Below are 23,246 nucleotides of genomic sequence, written 5' to 3' on the forward strand. Positions count from 1 at the left end.
CTATATATAATAAGTTAATAAAAATTCTACTTAGTACCCTATATTAAATTAAAATATACCTTCTTTAAATACTAATAACTTAATAAGCTTATATAATTAAATATTAAATGAAATCTAATTAAATAATTTATTTTAAGCTATTTAATATAATAATTCTTTAGATTTTCTTTATAATGAAGTTTAAATATATAAAATTAAAGTTAGAAGTTATTATTATTTAAGCTTTTATTAGTAAAATCTTTTTATTTTTAAATATTTCTCTTTAAATTATTATAATTTCTTAAAGAAAATATCTAAAAAGCTATAAATATAGAATTTAGAGTATTCTAGCTTTAAATTAGCTATTTATATTTAATCTAGAATCTTTATTATTTTTTAAAGTAGAGAAATAGCTATGTAAAAGTAGTATATTTTAGTGTAAAATGGGGTATCGAGCGAAACTTTTGTCTCCCCACTGTACATACAAAACACTAGTGAGTAATGTGGCCACATGTCCGGTGGCCACTTTGGCTTCTGACACTGCCTTTCGAGAGAGAGTGTGGCACTTGTATGGAGAGGTCACCTACCTGCCGTAGGTGCCTATCAATCTTAGTTGGTATACCAGGCAGCTACCCTGTTGCCTAGGCAGTTTCATTAGTACGGTAGTTGGTCTTCGGGGGCCCCTTTGGGCCTTCGCAGCCTGTGCCTGCTGATAAAGTACGGGCTTTCTTTTGTCAGGCCATCCCTTCTGTTCAAAAGGCCTGCCATTTTTGATTTGTGTCCCCGCCACTTCTTCACCTGGAGGTCTACGAGTACTAACCTGTAATGAGTACAGCTATATACATAGGTGCTTGCGCGAACTGCTTAGCGCCGAGTTGTTAATAACCAAGCGAGCGTCATGCTACCAGTGCATGGGAAGTGCTCTCTGACATGTCCTGCGATGGGTAGATTTCATTATTACATGTGCGTTCTAGCTGCCGGCACGTGATAATCAACAAGTACTTAATATAGCTACCACTTCTATTACATTGCAAGAATAAACCATCTATTCGTTATTTTGACTGCATTTTGTGCAAAGTGAGGTGCCCGGAGGCTAGCGATCCTGTTAGCGATTGACGTAGTTACTCAGTAGAGAATAGAGGCCAGTTAGTATTGACTTGTTGCTAGTCACTTCTAGCCTGCTACGGCGATCTTCCCAGGTCTAATAATGAATATAGAATAATGAAAAGAATAATATATCAAGAATATTATCTAGAAATTCCTAATTATCTTTTCAAGTACAAAAAATAGTATAGCTCATAATACATTGTTGTGTTAGAATTTCCAAGATGTGTTAGAGGTACCGATATCTGCGCTAGAGCCTAAAACGTGCCCTAACAATGCCAAAAATCAAGCCTCCCACGCGTGGGCAGGTATGTATCGAGGTAGGCCGTTAACTATAGTACTAGGTAGGTGCTGACCTACTAACCTGACTATCAGGTACATTAGTAGGGACCTACATAGGTACCTAGGCAAGGTAGTTAGGTAAGTAGTCTCAGCGTTGTTTTAGAGAGGTACTATCTAGTCTGCTCTAGGTGTTGCGTTTGCTGCCCCTCCAACCCTCTTTGCTGCTGCTACCCACCACAAAGGATGGAGAGACTGCGCTCGTACATACCCAGTACAGACAACATCGGGGCCCCCATTTGGCACCAGACCTCCTACTGGACCTTTGTGAAGCCGCGACTTCTCCCCTCCACATCCACACAACGTCACCGCAACCGCCTCCATACACATCCGCCCCCATTCGCTACAACACCACAGCCATGGCCAACGACGAATATGATGTACGTGCTCCTGCTTCGCCTTTCCCGCTTCGTTGCCAGCTGCTCCTCCGGCAGATCATACTGACCTCGTCGCCCCACTAGTTCCTCTTCAAAGGTACACTGGACACCCTCTGTTCCCCTGATTCGATTTCGGAGCTACCGGTTGTGATGCCCTATGCCTTGGCGCATCAACACTGACATATGCCTCTGTAGTCGTTCTGATCGGTGACTCCGGTGTTGGTAAATCCAACCTTCTCAGCCGATTCACTCGCAATGAGTTCAACCTCGACTCCAAGTCTACCATCGGCGTGGAGTTCGCGACGCGCTCCATCCAAGTCGACTCGAAGACCATCAAGGCACAGATTTGGGATACTGCTGGCCAGGAACGATACCGCGCCATTACCTCGGCCTACTACCGTGGCGCTGTGGGTGCCCTGCTTGTGTACGATATTAGCAAGCATCAGACGTACGAGAATGTCACAAGATGGCTGAAGGAGCTGCGCGACCACGCCGACGCCAACATTGTCATCATGCTTGTTGGTAACAAGAGTGATTTGCGGCATCTGAGAGCAGTTCCCACTGAAGAGGCTAAGGCGTTTGCTAGTATGTCCAGCCAGCAACCTTTGGCTTCCGTTCATGACAACGGGCTGACCAGTTTTCTTTAGGCGAAAACCACCTCTCCTTTATCGAGACTTCTGCCCTCGATGCCAGCAACGTCGAGCTTGCTTTCCAAAACATCCTCACCGGTTCGCCAAAGTCCAACTCCCCTTCAGCGGCGATTTGCAAGCTAACGATATTTTGTAGAAATTTACCGCATTGTTTCTAGCAAGGCCCTCGACAGTGGCGACGGTGCTCAGGCCACGATTGGAGCTGGGACGAATATTTCCCTTAGCAAGCCTGCGGACGATGATGCCTCGAAGGGTGGCAAGTGCTGTTAATCTTCGTACACAGCTCGATATCTTCTCTCAGATACCAATAAAGTCACCGCGGTGTGCTTATGATCATACGTCGTATATGGAACTATCGACGCACTGCTAAGGTGATGCGGACGCGATGATTTCGAATTTGTTGAGGTAGATGGCGCAGTCAGTTTGGCTTTCCTTTGTTTTATGACGGCTGTCCGAGTTTTGATGCGTTTGACGATTGCTACTACGCCTTTTGTAGCTAAAATGAAACTTCTAATGCTCAACTACATGCAATTTTATTTGGCCGTGTAGCTATTCAATTATTGTATTCTTACAGTTCGGCGTGTTACTATTTGTCAACTTCCAAATAGCATTCCTCACAGACCGCCTATGAGCCGGCCCAATGCAGCTAGATACATGTGTGGCGATGGAGGGGCGGCTGGCATTTTCCTGGTGTGGACCGGCAAAATGAAAGTACAGGCAACACAGGGTATGCCAAAGCTGAGACCCGTGCCACTAGTCCCGCACCATGATAAGCCACTCTTATCGACCGGAGAAAGTCTTGCTCCGCCTAAAATTTTTGGCACCGGGCCTACTATGAACGAAGCCCTTCCGCCGTGGGCATTGTACATTCGGAACAATCTTTGCGACAGCACACAGCACACAATGGCTGCCGTTTACAAGTCGCTTTCCAAGAGCGGTGCCCAGAAGCTGGATGCTCCTTCGTCTGGCCCTAGAAAAAATAAGCAACGAGTTCTGATCTTGTCGTCTCGAGGCGTCACATACAGGTATTTATTCCTTATCCACGCGATAGACTTTGCGCCAACAGTGTTGGCTTACGAAAAATGAGATAGGCATCGTCACCTGTTAAATGATATTGCCTCAATGCTTCCGCATGGCCGAAAGGATGCCAAATTCGACTCCAAATCGCGTCTGAACGAGCTGAACGAACTTGCCGAGCTTTATAACTGCAACAATGTTCTCTTCTTCGAGGCTCGCAAAGGACAGGACTTATACGTCTGGCTCAGCAAGATCCCAAACGGACCTACTGTCAAGTTTCACCTGCAGAATTGTGAGTGGCATGCTGTCGTGGAACGTACTGTCAATAGACTAATGGGCCTGGTGCAGTGCATACCATGGAGGAGCTACACTTTACTGGTAACTGCTTGAAGGGCTCACGGCCACTTCTATCCTTCGACGCAGCCTTCGATTCCGAGCCGCACCTTAAAGTTATCAAGGAGCTGTTCTTCCACACATTTGGTGTCCCCGAGGGTGCCAGAAAATCCAAGCCTTTCATTGATCATGTGATGGGATTCAGTGTTGTCGACGGAAAAATCTGGATCCGTAATTATCAAATTAGCGAGACTGAAGGTTCCCTGCTCGATGCTGAAGGGGAGGGAAAGGACTCCAAGAAGAAGACCAAGAAGGCAACCGCCACCAACAGCAACCTCGAAATCAACCTCGTCGAGATTGGGCCCCGATTTGTCCTCACCCCGATCGTCATACAGGAGGGCTCGTTCGGTGGACCCATCATCTACGAAAACAAACAGTTTGTCTCGCCTAATCAGATTCGCGCCGATCTACGCAGGTCGAAGGCTAGTCGCCACAATGCCAGAGCTGAGCAGATGGTCGGTAGACTGTCAAGAAAGGCGGACCTTGGCCTCCGCACAAACGGAAGCAAGCAGCAAATACCTGGGGACGAGCTGGACAAGAGAAAGCTGTTCGCATAAATCATCGGTAGTTCTTTTTATTGTGCGGCGTTGGCGTTTCGCAATGCTTTGTCCGCAAAGAAGATATCAATGTAGATTATCTAGTTTTACGCATGTGGAAAATGATTTTTGTGCTGCATTTTGCTGAATGCCACTACCAAGAGTGAATCGCTGCAATGTTAAAGGTTGAGGCAGCTCGTTCGTTTTGCGCCGGTAAAAAGTCGGCAGTTGTTCATGCAACGGCGTGCAAGGGTTGAATCCATCCGCGTGCCGCGTCAACCCAGCCCTCACTCCTTCCATCTAGCATCAATCATCTCGTCTGCAAGCCTGCAAACAGCATTCGGAATTATGCATCCCCCGGCGCCACTGGCAGCCATGACAGCTTCCAAACCACAATCTATCACCAGCGCAATGGCGCACGACATCTCACACCCCGTTTATAGCCCCAAAGCCGGGGTACGTAGACTATAAGGTTCAAGGTGACACCGTTTCCCGTCCTCCATTCTGTGTCAGTGGACTTCGGGAATTTCAGGGAGTTCAGATTGACTCCTGTATGAATTCTTTTTTTTTTCTTTTCAAGTTTCTGCTACGAGGCATTTCCCCTCTTTTTTGCCAGTCCAATCCTTGGACTTTGTCGGTGCAAGCGACGGTTTCTCTTTGCTTTGCGAGGTTGACTCATAGTTCAGCCTTGCACTTCTTGGTCACCCCAGGCTCAGTTATCAGGGGTGCAGTGTAAGATATTCGAGATAAACACGTTGATACTTCTCTAACGATGACAGAAGAACATTTTTCTTGTTCACAAAAGCTGGACAGACCCCCGTGTAAAGCCTTGCCTTATTCGTCTCGAATTCCAACCTCCAACACAGAATCCTGCGACTCTCCGACGGAACATTTGGTCATACTGCAGCTATGACTCTAGTCAACGATTCACAAAGGTGCCTTGTCAGCTGCCCCGTGGAGATTTTGCTGGATATCTCCTCGCATTTGGATATTGACTCTATCTTCAATTTCTTTCTTGCTTGCAGGAGCCTAAATGGTGTGTTCAACAGGAATAGGACCATGATCCTTCTGGAGGTCTTGTCGAAAGAGTTTAGTCCGTTTGACGAATTCCTTCAAATTTACACGGCAAAGGCCGAGGACATAAATAGTTGCTCCTATTACCAGCCCCGCACGGTCATATTCAAGCGCTTCCCTGGTGATACTGGCTATACAATCGGATCTCATTCTGGTCACATACACTATCATGGCCATTATTATACAGAAAGGAGCAAGCTGGGCATTTCAAATCTCCGCAAGACCACACATGCTGCGAGCACTGGCGTCGCTGTACTGGTAGAGGACGACTTGAAGCCCATCCTGCGCATGTGCCGGCTAGTCCGTCAATGGGAGCAGCTCTTTCCACAGATGCGGTGGTTCCACTATCCTGAAGACTGCAGAACACTAAATGCACAAGAGCTGCCAAGATTTCGGCGTGCATTTTATCGATGGTGGCTCTATGGCACATATTTCCATGGTGAATGGACACGCCCCCAAGTCGGCCATCCTATGCCTTTTGTGTTGGATGTGAGGACAAGCCAGATGCGCCGTCACTCGACTGCAGAGCTAATGGAGATACTTGATCTGAATGAGACTATGAAAGACATGATTCTGCACTACATCTGCCCCCGATTGGACCCTACCTACCAAATGGTAAGCTTTACTCAAAGAACGCGAGAATCTGGACACAGTTTGCTAACAAATTTATACATAGTCGCGCGATCCTCAGCCACTGATGGAGAAAGTCAGCAGGCAATATTCTCTTAATACCATGTGGAATGATCAGAGTAAATGGGCACGAATCGTCAAGACATATGCCAAGCTTAGCCCCGAGGAGTTGATGCACTACTTTGAGAATATCTATAGCTACACGCGAAAACGCCTCATCACCGAAATTCGTCTGCAACGCCCAAACTTTAGTTTCGATCAAGAGTCGCTTCAGGGCGTAATTCGGTGTGTGCTTGAGGAGCGACAGTTTGTAAACGATTTGCCTATTGTGGCTGCGGATTGCCAAGGCGGAATCTTGGATTTTGGTGACGAACGAGATGCACAGCGAATCGAATTCGGCTGGGATGGAAGGGCTGATGGCACGCTTCCACCTGGTGTGCCCGCGGTGCGCCAATTTTCGCGGTATTCTCCACGCGGAGATGATGGGGAGTATCTGGAGGACGAAATACACAATGCGTTCGAAGTCCACGGGTATACTGCTATGCTACAAGCATAAGTTTCGGATGCAATTGTGTTTGTTATGAGTTATCCAGTGGAATACGAAGTCACATTGTCGGGTGCTGTCACCTGAACCTAGGCGTTTGCTACCTTATATGAGGCAGTGACTTACAGTATCCTATCGAAGCGGCGGCCATCGGAAACTCAATGGCAGATCCATTCAGAGAGCTCTTGATTTCGGAAGATGTATGTCTGCCTCCAGAATTTCCATAAACTTTTTCAGGGGTTGGCTCAGCATTCAGGAGTAACTCGTTCCAGCCGTTGAGCAGATATACTTTCGCAATATAGAGTTAAATTACCAGCCCATCATGATCTCGAATACAGCCTTTTGAGAACTCACCCATTTGAGCAGTACTTAATAATATAGCACTGACATCTAGAGCCAACATGTGGCGTGACATCCACAGTTCCCTGTCAGCCAAGCAGCGTTGATAGCTACTCCTTGTTTTTCTCACTGCGCAATTCACTCGGTCCCGGACAGCATTATACCAAATTATATGAGACTAGGGGCGGCGAAGGAGGCTATTAATTGTTTGATAAACGTGCGTTGAATAAGACACAATGGGCAAACACGCGTTGCCATCCTTAAAAGTCACTCAAACGTTCAGCTGCCTTTGCTTTCTCAACCATCAATAGTACGTACGGCGCTGCATCTTTCGCGCCGAAAGCTACTATTCAACCTATGTATTCACGCGAGGAAGGTTGCTGTACTGCATGCAAATTCCCATCTCCGAGGCAGACGAGGCTGTTGTGGTAATTTCTCATTCACCTTTTAGTCTCTACACACTGGCGATACATTACGTTTTCGAACACCGGGTCTAGACATCTATGAAACTCCTTGCTTCTCACTCTGTTGCATATCAAGTATCTGCTTTAACACTGCTGGTACGGTGACAACACCGACACGCGCATACATACACACCTTGCCGAACGGATCCTAGTTGGAGCAAATCCGTCTTATTTCATTCCAGTTCTCCATTGAATGACTGGTTTGAACAATAGCGGGAACTATACGGGTAGTATATGGCCCGCTTCCTCGGTAGATCTGCTCCATTACCTATATACTCAAAGAACTTATTAGATACATGTAGGCACTGCTCTTTTATCGCATACTAGGAGGGAACTGCTTTGGTAACGATTGACATCAAGATGGGTTGAACTATGATATTTTCCATTACCATTCTTCTGTTCTCTTTCTTTTTTTCTTTTGGAAGCTCTTTTTTTGCCTTGAGCTCGCTATTGGATACTTGTTACAGGCTGGCATTGTGATGCTTCCATCCTCAAGGTGTGCCGGGTCATTATTGGCGGCGCCTCGACAGAAGGCTCTCAAGCTACCTATCAAATGCAACCTGTTTCGACACTTTGGCATTGTAGTCGTTATGATCATACTAGTTTAGAAATGCAATAGGATAGCGTTGGTCACAAGATCACACTCTTCGATAGCATTGAGTCGATGTCCCCACTCCTGTAACAGTGCTGTGGCCTCCGCACCACCACCAGTGAGTGACGGGTGGCCACTGAACTCCTTGGTGGTCCAGTCAATTATTATTACCCTACCTTCAATTGCACTCCATCCCTCGTATTACGCCTTACCTGAGCCTTTGCGCCGTGAGCCACAACGACCCTACAGAATTCCTATTGCCTTTGATTTGTTAGATATACGGACTGCAAGTTCTTCTATCCGTTGTTTTCTCTTCCAAATCGCCGTGGCCTGGTTGTGACGGCTGTCTGGGCACCGCCTTGCATTCTTCTCACACAGGTATGATACATGTGCAGCTTGACCTGCTCTCTGCTCCCCAGCACAGCCTCCGCCCGAAACACTGCAAATCGACAATTGTCTGCTATAAAGAAATATACGGGGGGGTTTTTTTTTTGCACTTTTATTTCGAGGCCGTGGCCTCTGCAGCTGGGCGATGCGCTACTGTAACGACTACTTCCCGATGAAAACCAGTTCCAGCAAACTTTGTTTTGGTGTACTGATAAAACGCCAAGCTTCAGTGGCAGCAGCTGGTAATTGCCTTTGCTCAGGCTATTCGATACTTTCGAAGCGAATTCCCATTTTCGTCCATGTACTGAAAGGACTTATCACTGACGAAACATTCCCAGAACTCAGTAGCTGGATGAGCTGCAAACGAGGCGCGATACGCTACTTTACCCGTGGATAGAAGCCGGTATCTTTTGTCCTGTTCTCTAGACCACCTCGCACCAGGTTTTCTTTTTGGATATGGAACAGGCAGAAGCGAAGATGGAAGGCGACGATCACCCCATGGGAGAGGCTGAGCCTGTCAATGGCTCTGCCAGCACTCGAGCCGACGGTGGCGAAGGAACCCCATCAAACTCTGTTGACTACGATTCGGAGAGCGAACCCGACGAGAATTCTGTTGCTCAAGAACTACTTCATCGTCGCGGTTTGCTTCCTACTGGATGTTGCTACGATGATCGCATGAAACTCCATATGAATGCAGACTTTAGCCCAAACACCCACCACCCGGAAGATCCCAGGCGCATTCACGAAATCTTCAAAGCCTTCAAGAAGATGGGCCTCATCTATACGGGGCCGCAATCTGAACTGCCTCGGATCATCAAGGAGTCCCCCACAAAGTATATGTGGAGGATTCCCGCGCGGCCAGCGCAGAGGGACGAGATCTGCCTGGCCCATTCCGCCGAGCACTTGACATGGGTTGAAGGCATCGATAAGCTGAGCTCCACCGAACTTCGTGCACTTACCAGGCAATTCGATCAAGGGCGCGAGTCCTTGTATGTGGGTAGCATGTCTTACCCGGCTGCTTTGCTCTCTGCTGGCGGCGCCATTGACACCTGCAAAAATGTCGTTGAGGGCCAAGTAAAGAATGCATTTGCGGTGATTAGGCCTCCGGGGCATCATGCTGAATACGATCAGGCTATGGGATTCTGTTTCTTTAACAACGTTCCAGTAGCTGTGCGTGTTTGCCAGCAAGATTATCCTGATACCTGCCGGAAAGTCCTAATCCTGGATTGGGATGTACATCACGGAAACGGCGTTCAAAATATCTTCTACAACGACCCAAATGTTCTATACATTTCAATCCATGTTTATCAGAACGGCTCCTTCTATCCTGGAAAACCGCCTGACCCCAGCGTACCTGACGGTGGGATAGAAAACTGTGGCATTGGACCGGGCCTCGGGAAAAACATCAACATCGGGTGGCATGACCAGGGTATGGGTGATGGAGAATATATGGCCGCTTTTGAAAAGATTGTCATGCCAATCGCCAAAGAGTTCGATCCTGACTTGGTAGTCATTTCGGCTGGCTTCGACGCCGCTGACGGAGATGAACTTGGCGGCTGCTTCGTCACGCCACCATGCTACGCCCACATGACGCATATGCTCATGTCGCTGGCTGATGGTAAAGTTGCCGTTTGCCTCGAGGGCGGCTATAATTTGCAGGCTATCTCCAATTCGGCGGTAGCTGTTGCGCGGACCTTGATGGGCGAGCCACCGCTTCGCATGAAGGTTCCCATGATCAACAAGGAAGCGGCACGAACTTTAGCTAAGGTGCAAGCTCATCAAGCCCCGTACTGGGAATGCATGCGTCCGGGTGTTGTCAGTATTCCAGAAATGCAACTTCTTGATGGAAATCGACTTCACGACGTCATTCGCAGTGCACAGCAGCGGGCTCTACAGACCAAACATAATATGGTACCACTATACGTGCAGCGTGACCAAATCTCCAAGTCATTTGAAAACCAAGTATTGGTTACCCCGAACCTGCAGGATACCGGACGCTTGCTTGTAATTATCCATGATCCGCCACGGCTGTTGGCGCAGCCTGACGTTATTGATGGATCTCTGGACAGCCATAATTCTTGGGTTGTAGATGGAGTCACACAATACATTGACTGGGCTATCGGACAGAAATTTGCGGTTATGGACGTCAATGTTCCGGCCTACGTTTCGCAGGATGAGGATATGGAGGCTTTTATTCCGGGCTTCAAGGAGCGGGCAATTCAAGAGCAAATGCAGTCTCTTATGTGCTATCTATGGGATAATTTTCTACAACTCAGCGATGCGGAGGAAATCTTCCTGATGGGTGTTGGAGACGCTTACCTGGGTGTCAAGATGCTTCTCATAAACAGAGGTAACTTCAGTTTGGACCTTCCGAAATGCGCAGTTTTAACTGATTCTCTTTAGATTGCAAAGCCAGAATATCCGGCATCATCAACTTTGTCACAGGCAGCTTGCGCCCAGTCAAATCCGACATTGACACGGAGCTGTCGTCCTGGTACAAAGACAATTCCCGCGTTTATGTTGCAGGCGATCACGCCTGCTGGTCCGACTATGACCTGACGCGGAAAGTGCAGAAACGTCGCTTTGGCACAGTAGTCCGCAGCGAAGTGATTGGGCTAAATAAAATGATGCGCGCGCACGCGGAGGAGACACACAACTGGGTCCTAGAGCGCATTGCTGATACCCGCGGAGAGACGACTGAGGATGAGAAATCGCCACAATAGATTGAAAGACTGGACCGCTTTCGCTCCGTAACAGTTCCTGGCCTGCTAGTAGGAATATACCGAGGGTTTATTTTTTCTCGCCACTTCCTATTATTTTGTTGTGCCTGCCTCTATACTCGTAACAATACCGATTCGTTCGTGGTTTAATTGCCCAGTGTTCTTCGTCGAAAGCAATCCGGGAGGCGTACTGTGTGGGGCACTGTGCCAAAGTGACTCGCGCTGCAACGGCACAACGTGCAATTTTCAATGGGAAGCCCTTTCCTGTATTATCAATCCGTCACGCAAGTCGCGCAAAGAGCCAAGATGGACCGAGAAAGAGACCGCGGTCGAAGGTAAGAGATTCGAATGATAATAGCTACTCCTTTTTCTTTCAAGAAAATTGCCCGAGCGATCCAAGCAGTCCTTGGTTAGCTGGCTGCAGGAAGTCATCGATAGTTTGCTTACCGCGTTGCGGCTTGACTAACCAGAGACCAATTGCAGATTCGACGACGGTGAAGTTGTTCGATACGGTGCAGGGGAATCATGGCGTCCAACACCCCGTGATAGATCACCTAGGAGGGTTAAGAGTCCAACTCGCTCTCGCGACCGAGGTCCTCGAAGCCCGAGGGCCCGCAGCCCTCCCCTACGGCAGCGCAGCCCAGGCATGGGCGGTATTGTTGGTGCTGGAAGCGGCCCGGGCGGCTCGGATAGCTATGTGCCAGGAAGATATGCTCCGCGCCGCAGATCCAGAAGCATAGGTTTTAGGCGAGAGCGCTCGAGAGATCGCGCTGGCCTCGATAGCCCAAGACGACGAGATAGAACAAGATCGCCGCTGTCGTCATTAGCACCACGAACACCTCTGCCACCCCGCTCGCCGATACGCAGGTCGCCGCCACCTAGTAGACGATCCCCGCCCCCTCCGAGAAGCCCTGCTAGAAGAGGCTCCCCGATACGAGACATGAGATTCGATAGAGACAGGCCTCCCAGGTCGCCAAGACGGGACTGGGGAAGGGACCGGTTCAGAGACATAGATCGAGATAGAGACTGGGACCGCGACAGAGCTCGTGAGAACAGAGAGCGAGACTTGGACCGCAGGGATGAAAGGTGTGTTCTGATAGCGATTATGAGCAAGAATATGCGCTAACGGCATCATCAGGAGACGCTCGCGTTCGCCATTTGGTCGAGGCGGAATTGATCGATCCTCGGGAAAGACAACACCATCTGGCTTTAGACCACGGTCGAGATCTCCGGGACGACGAGACGAACGATATCAATCATATCGACGGCCATCGCCACCGAGAGACTCCGGTATATCCTCTGCTATCCCCTCTCAGCCGGCCTCTGGCAGAGCATCACCTTTGCCTCGGACTCGTTCGCCATACACATCCCGTGATCATTCCCCACGCTTCGCGGACGGGTCAGGAAGAGATGGCCCTGTAGGGTTCAAATCACCACCACGAGGCCCTGCCGCGCTTCGCATCATGCCCAACGGTTCAAAATCAGGAGGTGGCCAGCTAGATTCTCCATCTTCACGATCCAGTGGTAATCCCGAGACGGCAAGCCCTACAAATGCTCCCGCCGGCCCTCGTGGTTACGTACCGTCTGGCCGTGGCGCGTTTCAATCGCGCGGCAGCCGTGGAGGCTGGTCGCAGACATCGTCACGCGCCGGACCCTCACCTGGACCCTCCACGCCTATAGGCACGTCAGGGATCCCAACTGGCCCACGGAGCCAGTCCGTCAACGGCCAGGGCGGCGCCTCGACACCGACACAAGGCCGGCCGTTCAACCCGCCGACGGGGCCCGCCGCCCAGCATGGCAGCGGCCCGCGGCAAACGCTCGCACAAAGTCTTATGTCGACAATGCCACCACTGATATCCGGCGGTAAGCTGGATCCAAACATGCTTCCCATGGTGCTCGGAGTCTCGCGCGACGTGGAGCCGCACTACCGCAAGCTGCGCGATGAGGAAGAAAAGCTCCGTGAGGAGCTGCGCGCCAAGCAGGAGCGTGTGCGTAGGAGCTTGTCCCTGTGGGGACGTCTGGAGAGAGACGCGGCTGCGTGGGAGCTGCGGAGCGATCTCAGCGAGAAGAGCATGAAGAACCTCGCAGGTGAGGGAATGGGTGGCGCAGCGTTTTAGTAGACGTCGTCGAGGGTGAATTGTACCATGATACATATATAACTTGTTTCGATACGAATGGTTTCAGTGAGTAGGCGTCTTGGTGAAAGCGATAGTCTATAACTTTTTTTTGTTTTCTCCTTAAGCTTTGTTCTCGAGACCGGCAGATTATCACGCTAGGTTGCGTTCAAAGATACCTCCGTTCTCTGTCAATATTTGCTAATGGGTATCAATTTATACGGCTCTTCATCTACTCCTTCTAAGTCGATTTTCCCCTTTGGCATATCATTTTGCAACGCCATCTACCCAGTCATGAAGTAACAAGATTCCGACTGTCTCATATATCAAAGAGCACTCTTCAACAGTCATCTACTCCTCCATTCAGTCGCAAGCAGTAAACCAGCAGTTTAACACTACACCCTGGTTAAAACTGCAGGACGGGGTCATCAGATTCGTAGTCGCCATTCCACTCGTCATCGTCAGCACCACTGTCGTCTGTGTGAAAGTCTTCCATGCCATATTGCAGCTCCCGAACCTTTTGATTGTCAAATACTACATTGACAGCCTTACACAGGCCTTGTACTGGGATGGGAACATCTGACGATGCAACGCCATCGCCAACGCTACTGGAATCTTCCTCGGAGCTTCCCGATGAGGAAACCTTGTCTTCATCGGTATCCGGGTCCCGGTAAAATCTCCGTCTCTTGGAACCCTTGGAACCACGCAGCGACAATCGGCGTTTCTCGCTGGAAGCACCCCCGTGCCCAGCAATTCTTGTGCTGCGACGAGACGCCGGGGTAGTTAACAGACTGCTTCTCTTAGGCGATCCACGTGGCGGCGTCTTGACGTTTTGCTTCGGCACCTCAGGCCGAGACATGGGATAGTCTCGTGGAGGCGCAGGGGGCCGCCTCAAAAATACTCTTTCCATCTTGTCACGCCAAGTAGTGCGCATTGCAGCGCGAGACTGCCATGGGATGTCTAGCATAGTCTTGACGGAGAGATGGCGCAGATTGGGCAGATTAGGCGCATTGTCAATGAGGGTCTGGAGGAACATCTCGGCTGTTTCGACAGACCAATCACGGATGTGTTCAATATTGATGACGCGGATGCTACGTGGCCAGCGAGGTACTTGATCGGTTAGCAACACTTGATCATACATGGGATCTGAGTCATTCCCTGCTTCATGAAGCTTGTAGTAAGAAAGGTTCATGTCTAGCTCACGCAACTTCGGACAGTTATCGGCAAGATCGGTAAGGAACCCCAAGTCCAATGACTGGTTGTGGTGGAGACTGAGCAGGCGCATATCGCCACCCTTCTCACGCAGAAAAGCCGCGAGATCAGACGAACGAACCTCCCAACAGTTGATGAGCTCAAGATGAAGCAAGCCTCCTGGCAGAAGAGGAAACATATGGTCATTCATGACAGTTGATGACTCGAATACAAGATGAGATAGTGCTGGTAGTCTAGTGAGAGATGAAGCGATTGCTTCAATATGGCTGTTGTCTTCGCTGAGAAATTGTGCCGCCTCATCATCGTTCTTGGGCGAGCGTTTACGCAGGGATGGTGTCTGAAAATTGGTGAAGCTCACACGTGTGAGAGTTGTAAAAGATGGCAGTTCATGTATACGGCCGATATCCTTCAGCCCATCCACATAGCCTCCAATTAGGCGCCCACTCCATTCCCAGCTTTTGAGCTGGGAATGGCACAGCTTCAAAGCAGCTGCAGGCGTGTCAACTGCTCCCGGTAAAAGTGCTCGAAAAATATCTGCAGAATAGTGCCACCGAATAGTCTTTGCCAGCTCTCTATAAGGAGGTTGATCAAGGGGCGTACAGATGATAAGCTCTCGCAATCGGGGGAGCGGATGGATCAGTTGACACATAGTGGCGGTAGACACAACGTGAATATCTAGATGTAGTGTTTCAATCTTCGATCGATAGTTGAAACTCGTGTCGGAGAGTGGAAGCTCAAGCAGAGTTGCCAACTTCTTGGCCTTTGTTGCATGTCGAATCGTCGGCCAGCGATAAAGTGTATCGAGGGCCGGTTCAGTGAAGAAGTGGCAGCTTGTGGCGACTTGGAGCAGCCAGCTGGCAGCCAGGCTACCTGGCGTATCATCTGAAGCCGCATAGTAGAAGATATCTGACCAGCATTCGGCAGGGATCCTAGAGTCTTTCCAATCCGGGATGACACCTGAAAATATAATCGGTTCTCGTACTTGTGTGCGCGACTGCTGGGATCGCTTCGACGGGCTCGGATGGCCGGAGCCAGTACCTGTGCTCTCACGTTTTGGGGGGTTTCTGCTAGCTCCTCTTCTTGTTTCTGGGTGTTTACTTGTACTGGCTCCTCGGTCTTCGGCTCGGTTCGTCTTGCGCTGCGTCGAAGCTAGCTTTGCTGTTCGAACCGGAATGCGAAAGGCATTTGCGGTCTCTTCTGCGCCAGTGGCAAAGTCATGGTCATCTGCGCCGGACTCAGAAGATTCTAGACTATGATCCTCAATCGATATCTCCTCTGAGGATGATTCGGAGCTCGTTGAGAGGTCTGCGAGGTCCGTTATGCGGCTTTTGGATTTGCGCGATGGGTTCTGACGTCTTGGAGTAGGGTCTTCTATGGTAGGACGGGACGCATTGCGTGTACGAGCCATGGTGCTCGAGGGGACGTAGCAAGAAAGTAGAGGAACGAAATATGGGCAAATTCTACCGTGTCCTGGTTAGCCTAGAATGTAGGAGCGTCGGATGCGCGCGAGTTTTAGAGCTGCGTACAAATCTAGACGGCATTCAGCAGGGTCTGCGCTCTACTACAGAGCTGAGGCGCCGCAGGCCAACTATTTTGCTGCAATATTCGAGTGGGAAATGTGTGACTGATTGGTCGAGACACGAAGTGTTTCAACGCAGAATCTTGCTCATAAGATACTTAAGGTTGATGATGGCACGATTGTGGCCAGCGGCGCATGAAGTTTGGCCTGGGGAAGCCGCGATGTTGGTGATGCAATGGGAGAGGCTGCAGTGGGGCAGTAGATGTCCATGTTTCTGTCACCCCACTGTAAGTACCAGCATACCTACTGAGTAGGTTAGGTGCATAAGTACATACTAACTAAGTAGGGACTTAATAAGGTAGGTACGGATACTTATTACTTAAGGTAGGTACCTATCTATCTATTGCCTACCTAGGTAGGTAGGTAGGTAGGTACTAAGTAAGTTGGTAAGGTACTACTTACCTAGGTGGCCTATCAGTAAGTAGCATGCGGGTGACAAAACAATCGCCAGTACGGTCCAGTACAGGCTCGCAAGTAGCTAGAATACAAGGTCGAAGTTTGATATTATAAACACGTAATAAACATATTCGTTCTTTATACCTCTCTTCTATTATTCAGTTAATTCTTTTGCTTTCAAAGTTATTATTTTTTTTCTCTCAAAGTATATAGCTTATAATCTGCGTTGATGAAAAGTTAGCTCTGTATTGTGTCCTGGCGGTCTGTCCTGTCGCGCCTAGACACTGAAGTATCGAGCAATCGGCCAACCCAGGAGGGGCGGCGGTAGCCTTCGCATGCATTAAAATGGCGGGGTCGCCAGTGCGTGCCACAGGTTCTTGTATGTCACTCAGGGAGTGCTTACCTATAGGTACCTAAGTAGCAGCCTACTAAGTAACCTAAGTACCTTAGTACTGGTGCTCGTTAACTCTGGGTACCTAGGCAAGTACGGCACTGTCCTGCGCAGCACAATGTCACTGTGCACCCTTGGTGAGAAAGAGACGCACCCGCGTCTGAGCCAAGGCCCAGCCTATGACACCTTGTTGTAAGAGAATATCGTTGCAACCCTAGTTCAAGCAATTAGTCAGATTTCTTCATTTCTTTGAAAGCTGAACCGCAGTGTGTTGACACTCTCGTCATGCCCGAGACGTCTCCTTTACCAGAACTACCTGCGCTAAGCCACTTTGGGCCCCTCACTCACTGGCGCGCCCGACCTTGACAATGCCTTCAACATTGATCCACACGCGTTTGGCTGCCCGCGCGTTTCATTTCGAGAGCGGCATCCTTGACGTCGTCGCCAGCCCCAAAGACGCAAGCTACGGCACCCGCAGCTGCTCTTTCGCATTCAGTCAGCGTCTTTGTCTGGCTCAGAGGCACGCGACTTGGTCACTTCACGGCCCAGTCACTCACCCAAACAAACGGGCTCAAACGGCCGGAATCTTGGACCACAGCGCGCCAGCAAGGTCCCTAGCCTGCCCTGCTTCTTCACCATCTTCTCTAGCATTTATGAAGTGCATCGCCGTGCGCTTCTAGACGCGATCACCTCAGGGGCCATACATGTCACCTCACTTCTTCGATCCGCTGTCATCATTGCTTGCTACGCAAAGGCCAGGCTGGAGCGTTACGGCGGGTGTTCACCCATGGAAGCCCCAGCATCGCAATGACGCTGAACAACATTTATCAGCGGAAAGCGCCCTTTCTACATCGCAACTGGATACAGGGCATCACAAACTGGCAATCCACTGCCGAGGTAATGGGCAACATTGTGTCTGGCCAGCTCCGCGGCGATGGCCAGGCAGCTGCTCCCCCGCGCAAGCGACGTCGGGTGTCAACTCCTGAGTCTCTCGACGTAGACCACCTTATTATATCGCCGAGGACCTCCGACACGCGCTCTGCTCTTCGTATAGAGATACGCAAAGTCTGTCATAAAGACTCGAAAAAGCTTCGAACCACTAGCCTTGTTGGTGCTGCGCCTAGCATTGTCACTACTACCAAAGCAAATTGTCGCATCACCGTCAGCAATACGGCCAAGGGCGCGCATCGCGTCCTTCACTGCCAGAATCAGGTGTGCGACCTTACCATCTTCAAAAACCCAGTCGAGCCGCATCGCATCGCAAGGGTAAACTTGGCACGGCCCTTTTATGTCCCACGTGATGCTATTCTGGTCAACCGAGATGATGATGGTTCCCGTGATCTTTCTGATGCTTACGAGCTACTCATCGAATTTGAGTCTGTGGGTGGCAGCATTTGGCCTCCACTGGGTGCAAGCGACCTTGGTACATTGGCTGTGTTGCAGGACGCGGGTCTCAGCGACATGCGCAACCTCGTTCTCAGGAGTCGCTTCCAGGATCTCTTTGGCAAGCTCAAGGAAACTCTCACAATTTCCGCTCCCGGCCTTGCGGATGAGCCCGAAAGTACTACCGAGTTCGTCATGGATGTTGATCTACGCTGGTCGTCTGGTTTTAACGCATTGAGGCGCCTCGACAAAGATTCGATGCCATACATTACTGCGATTGACCCAGACACCGACATGGGCGATGAACCATTTCCGCCGATTGCGGATGAGGATTCGGTTGCTGTCACTAGCATCAATGGCCACGACAGCCTACATGGTCATCCACGCAGCGATGACGAGCAAACGGAAAGCGAAAGAACACCCTCTAGGGCTCTAAGGCGAAGAGAGCAGAATAAAGTATACAATCTCAAAGTCCTGAGCGATCAGGCGCGTGGCAAGGAGCATAAAAGACGCCTGAACACAGGGATGACAGCGGTGGAGAGCCCAGTTACCTATCTTCTGCCGGCAGACCAGCCTGTGCTGCTTGATTGCAATCGATGTGTAGCCTGTGGTTCGTACCACGAGTCTCTTATGCAACTACAGATGCATTTACAAACATTTCACCCGGACTATGAATTTCGATGCGGAAATACGAGCCAGGGCCCGCAGTTTCAAGTTCATCGTCGTCGTTCCAACACGTTCCTGTCGCCATCCAAAAGTTTCCAGATGCGGCCGTCAACACAGCCATTTAGCCTACAAACATTTGTCGCGGGAGATACATCATGGGTTGCAAAGCGCTTTGTTTCTGGGGAAAACGATGATTTACTGAAGACCCCATCTGGACGATCTAATATCAACAGAATGGCGCCTCACTCCCCATTACCCAGGCAGCCTGTGTTTCCTGCTAGCAAAACAGCCTTACCGCGACGACCACAACAATCTATGAGAGATACAACTGTGGTCCCGAAAATTTCGCAGCCTCTTTATCATCCTATCAGTAAAGCTGAATTGAACCCCGGGGATCCAGTGCCCAGTCCCGAGCACGATTCAACATGGCTCATTCAAAAACACCGAGAGAGTATTGCCGATTTCTCCGACGTAACACCTCAAGAGAAGGAATTCGTTTGGGAATGGGATAGCTACATTCTCAGGCAAGCCATCACGTCAAGCGCATACTTACCGCGCGCTTGGCTAGGCTTCGTACAGCAAAAGGCTGGGTGGCTAATAGCAAAAGATGAACGGATGCGCGAGTTCGGTAAGCACGTGAGCGTGTTGATGGCACGTGAAGTGTTGACCGACGACGTCATGAAACAGGCTCTGGACCATATTAACCAAGCCCGCTCACTGCGAACCATGGATGTCGCAAATGCCATCTTGCCGGCGGAAGCAGAGCAAACTCAAACATCGTCAAAATCAACCGATGTGCGCAAGAGTAGCAACGGCTGCACAATATGCCAGCTTCCTGTACGAGGCCCTCGTTTGCTGGTGTGCGCCAATAAGGTATGCCACATACTTTGACAATTGAACAGAAGAGGTCATGTTCTCTAACCGTCTACATCAGGTCTGCCCGAAGAGGTTGTATCACTCCGACTGCATCACACCAACGGCTAAGGTAGACGTGTCGGATCGTAGATGGATCTGCAATGCCTGCGCCTCTGCAACGTAACAAAGCTACCATCCCCGTCACAGCTTACAATCAAAGAGACGGCCTTTTGAATATGGGGGCATTTCTGTATGGGCACGATAATCCTTGTCGCAACGAATATTATCTTGATAGAAAGTGGAGTTTCCAGGAGTCCAGAGGCGTGCGTGCATGTACAATTCGCATGTTTTATGTGCTTAAGAGTTAGCTTTAATCTCTACAACTTTGTTTCTTAGATCTGAAAATTCGGGAAATGACATCTCGCGACCGGATTTGAATTCTTATGCAGCTTTTGAAAATATTCAATCAGTTTCTACTTAGCAGCACCGTCCAAAACCGATTACCAACGAGAAACCATTGTCAAATAGGGTTCCTGCTGGGGCCTACATTGATTGGTACTCTTTTCTTGTTCTCAAAATGTTTGATTACATGTATACATCCAAAACGCCTTATTACTAAACTGCGGACATCGCAAAGAACGATGCGCAGGACCTCCTGTTAATTCTTTGCTTGTCACAGAAGGGGTTACGCTCTAGTGTCGTCTCCCCTCCTTCTTCTTCTCCACGCGTTCCCTATCCAGCCGCTGCCTCTTGCGTCCTTCCTCGGCAATCATATCAGCCAAGTCATCGTCCTGGCCGGCCCACTGCGCGCCGATTCCCTCCTCGCGGGTGCCCGTCTCGAAGCGCTGGCGCAGCTCGTCTTTGCTCAGACCGCCGTTCTCGTTGAGTGCATCAACATCTACAGCCACATCGATATCGCCGGGCTTCTTACGCTTGCGCGAGTCATCTTCCGTGCCTAGGACAGGCATGCCGGCGCGCTGCGCTGCAGTAATATCGTACGCGCGGTCACTGCCGAAGAATCCCTCGGCGCGCACTTGACGCTCTGGAAGGACAGTGTAAGCAGACCGTGGCGCGGAGAATTCCTCCGTCTCATAGCCGCGCCTTTCCTTGCGAAGATCCATCTCCCCGGCGATTGAGGTCTCGGTACCCTGAGGTGCGTAGTCGCCATGGAGGGTACTGGCGTAGCCGCTGGGCGTCTCGAGACCACTAGCCTCTTGTCCTTCATCATCGTCATCCTGCTCTTCGTCGGATTCATCCTCGGATTCATCCTCCTCTTCGGACTCCTCCGCGCGAGGTTGCAGTTCACCCCATAACATGCGCTCGACAGGCACCCCAGGCTGATCCTGCTGTTGTGCGGATTGCGCTTGGGCACCATTCTGACCAGTTATGCCAAATACATCACCTCCATATAGAGGACGGTTAAATTCGTCAACAGGAGGCTTGCCCCAGCCTCCCGGGTGGAAGCCCCAAGCACCGCCAGGAGGTGGCGGTGCATTGAGACCCGGTATCTTTAGTGTAGGATATGAAGGCGGCGGGCCGTATCGTTGCTGGTTAATCAGCCATGGAGGAGGGGCACCAGGCGGCATGCCAAGAGCTTCCTTGGTGGCTTCAGTTAAATCGCCAGGGCGGAAGTGCTGGTAGTCAACCTCTGTTTCTTTGCCTTCGTAATAGACCTCGCCGAAACGGGTCAGTTCAGGTTTGGTCTGGAAGCGGAAAAAAGCATCGTAGAGCTTTTGGTAGTCGATATCGAGCCTTCCCATCTTCGGCGCGACGCGTTCTCGCTGCTTCTGCTTCAGTGTCTGCTCAGCTTGCTTTTCCAAGACGGCGTCTCGCATCTCAGCGATACCAGTCTCTGCTATAAATTGCGGCAGACGGAAAGCCGACTTTTCAATGCCCCGTTTCGACGATAAGTACTCGCGTTTAAGAGACCAATGCGCTGGTACAGGCACGACATTGCGCTGTGATTTGATCTGGACCAGGACTCGAGGGTCGGTTGAGGAGACGTCCTGCCACTCGACTACCTCCGGAACAGCAGCGAAAGCCTTGAGCTGCGCCACGGAGAGTTTATTGAGCTCCTTGCGTTTCTTCTTTGAAAGCTTCGGTTGCTGGTCTTCGTCGGGGATATCATCGTCGTCGTTGTACAATACTGTGCCCTTTTGTTCCTTGGTCTCGTTCTTTGTGGCATCGTCTCCAGGATTGACATTAAATTTTGTAAAAATTTCTTTATAGACAGCAAACGCAGGGTCATCGTCATATGCATCTAGTGAGTCCACCTCGACGTCGACAGTGGGCTCCTTTTTAGGGGTGTCTTGCGGCTTCGCTTGCGTTTCCACCTCTATTGTAGTTTTTTCGATAGCTTCTTTGGGCTTGCTTTCGTCCTGCGTGATTGTTAAGCCAATGCGATTGCGGAGCATGAAGGGGATGGCAATGCGACGCACCTCTGCCTTGGTCTTCTTCTGTTCCTTCTTCTTTGCTCTCCTCATCTGGTTCTTGGTCATTTTTGGAGCCGCCATGTCGACAATGTGCTCGCAACAAGCGAGCTGCTATAGGGTCTGTTGGAGAAAGCGGCCGGGTTGTAGACCTGCGTGGCAAGTTGGAAGAGAGCGTAAAGGGCGCCGAGCGCAAACACGTATTGCTTTGGATCTCTTCCCATGCCGCGAAGGGGGGATTGTGCGAGACCGCAAAGTAGAATCAGAAGTTCCGGTGCGAAACAGAGCCTAATGTGCTAGTTTCCACTTCGTCTGGTGGTTTGTTGACGAGAATTCTCCACCCCGTTGTTTCTGTCAAGAGCTTTTAATTGCAGACTCGCGCCAGTGATAAAATCCTGGGCGTTCCGAATGGCTGCGCCGGCGTACGCTATCGGGGAAAATCCGGCTAATTTACTTGGTGTGTTCAGTGGCAACTAGGTAGCAAATGTCTTTTCGAGTCCAAAATAACAACAGAACAAAGCAGAGATCTCGATATTCAATCAGCTGTACGCTAATTTGTCCTGTTCTTCTATACTTCTACGCTGCTACTCTATGGCAATTCTGGTTTTTCGTAGCACTGCAAATAGCAGCTGAGAGAGGCTCAGAACAGACTTAGCAACAACTTTAGCAGATTATGCCAAAGGAATAGGTGCGAAGGTAAATGTGGCCATTGACACAAATGACACAGATAATGACCGGACACGTGTGAATTACATATAGAAACTAGTCACGATATCATCCTCAATTCTTGGACTAGATCGCAGCAGAAGGCTCTGCCGGATACCGAGCCGCTTTTCTTACCTGCACGGGTATGAGCTGCTATTCCGGTACAATAATCCGCCATTCTCCAACTACTCATATTAATTAAGAGACGAAAATCCCAGATAAATCATAATCACAATCAAATATCAGACACAATTTGCACCCTCCAACACGGCGCCACCCGTCCAAATCCAGTCATATCTAGGACAACGCTCCCCCTGGAGATGGGCCGGATTCACCTCTGCGTCTGCGTCTAATACGTTCGCATGGTCCTT

At 49.9% G+C, this 23,246-nt stretch overlaps 8 protein-coding genes across 8 annotated transcripts; 6 read left to right on the plus strand and 2 right to left on the minus strand.

Moving 5' to 3' along the window:
• Positions 1 to 1,781: 1,781 nt before the first annotated feature.
• On the plus strand, positions 1,782 to 2,719 carry V2A60_001199 (ras family-domain-containing protein; the record flags this gene model as incomplete). The annotated part of the gene is made up of 5 exons (XM_083252561.1): positions 1,782 to 1,802; positions 1,884 to 1,896; positions 1,995 to 2,384; positions 2,447 to 2,527; positions 2,586 to 2,719. 5 exons carry the CDS (start codon positions 1,782 to 1,784, stop codon positions 2,717 to 2,719), a joined length of 639 nt encoding a protein of 212 aa, XP_083108687.1.
• Positions 2,720 to 3,352: 633 nt separating this feature from the next.
• On the plus strand, positions 3,353 to 4,416 carry V2A60_001200 (ribosome biogenesis protein BRX1; the record flags this gene model as incomplete). Its single annotated transcript, XM_083252562.1, has 3 exons — positions 3,353 to 3,474; positions 3,541 to 3,758; positions 3,815 to 4,416. The coding sequence occupies 3 exons, from the start codon at positions 3,353 to 3,355 to the stop codon at positions 4,414 to 4,416; spliced, it is 942 nt and encodes a 313-aa protein (XP_083108688.1).
• A 1,038-nt stretch (positions 4,417 to 5,454) lies between these two features.
• On the plus strand, positions 5,455 to 6,655 carry V2A60_001201 (uncharacterized protein; the record flags this gene model as incomplete). Its single annotated transcript, XM_083252563.1, has 2 exons — positions 5,455 to 6,084; positions 6,146 to 6,655. The coding sequence occupies 2 exons, from the start codon at positions 5,455 to 5,457 to the stop codon at positions 6,653 to 6,655; spliced, it is 1,140 nt and encodes a 379-aa protein (XP_083108689.1).
• Positions 6,656 to 8,902: 2,247 nt separating this feature from the next.
• Positions 8,903 to 11,148, plus strand: V2A60_001202 (histone deacetylase HDA1; the record flags this gene model as incomplete). The annotated part of the gene is made up of 2 exons (XM_083252564.1): positions 8,903 to 10,775; positions 10,829 to 11,148. 2 exons carry the CDS (start codon positions 8,903 to 8,905, stop codon positions 11,146 to 11,148), a joined length of 2,193 nt encoding a protein of 730 aa, XP_083108690.1.
• A 1,460-nt stretch (positions 11,149 to 12,608) lies between these two features.
• V2A60_001203 (uncharacterized protein) lies at positions 12,609 to 13,262 on the plus strand (the record flags this gene model as incomplete). The annotated part of the gene is made up of 1 exon (XM_083252565.1): positions 12,609 to 13,262. One exon carries the CDS (start codon positions 12,609 to 12,611, stop codon positions 13,260 to 13,262), a length of 654 nt encoding a protein of 217 aa, XP_083108691.1.
• Positions 13,263 to 13,665: 403 nt separating this feature from the next.
• On the minus strand, positions 13,666 to 15,879 carry V2A60_001204 (uncharacterized protein; the record flags this gene model as incomplete). The annotated part of the gene is made up of 1 exon (XM_083252566.1): positions 13,666 to 15,879. The coding sequence occupies one exon, from the start codon at positions 15,877 to 15,879 to the stop codon at positions 13,666 to 13,668; it is 2,214 nt and encodes a 737-aa protein (XP_083108692.1).
• Positions 15,880 to 17,644: 1,765 nt separating this feature from the next.
• On the plus strand, positions 17,645 to 19,925 carry V2A60_001205 (uncharacterized protein; the record flags this gene model as incomplete). Its single annotated transcript, XM_083252567.1, has 2 exons — positions 17,645 to 19,759; positions 19,821 to 19,925. 2 exons carry the CDS (start codon positions 17,645 to 17,647, stop codon positions 19,923 to 19,925), a joined length of 2,220 nt encoding a protein of 739 aa, XP_083108693.1.
• Positions 19,926 to 20,433: 508 nt separating this feature from the next.
• On the minus strand, positions 20,434 to 22,239 carry V2A60_001206 (U2 snRNP complex subunit CUS1; the record flags this gene model as incomplete). The annotated part of the gene is made up of 1 exon (XM_083252568.1): positions 20,434 to 22,239. One exon carries the CDS (start codon positions 22,237 to 22,239, stop codon positions 20,434 to 20,436), a length of 1,806 nt encoding a protein of 601 aa, XP_083108694.1.
• Positions 22,240 to 23,246: the final 1,007 nt, after the last annotated feature.

The sequence above is a fragment of the Cordyceps javanica genome, chromosome 1 (genome assembly GCF_051103115.1).
Source record: "Cordyceps javanica chromosome 1, complete sequence".
Taxonomy (NCBI): Eukaryota; Fungi; Ascomycota; class Sordariomycetes; order Hypocreales; family Cordycipitaceae; genus Cordyceps; species Cordyceps javanica.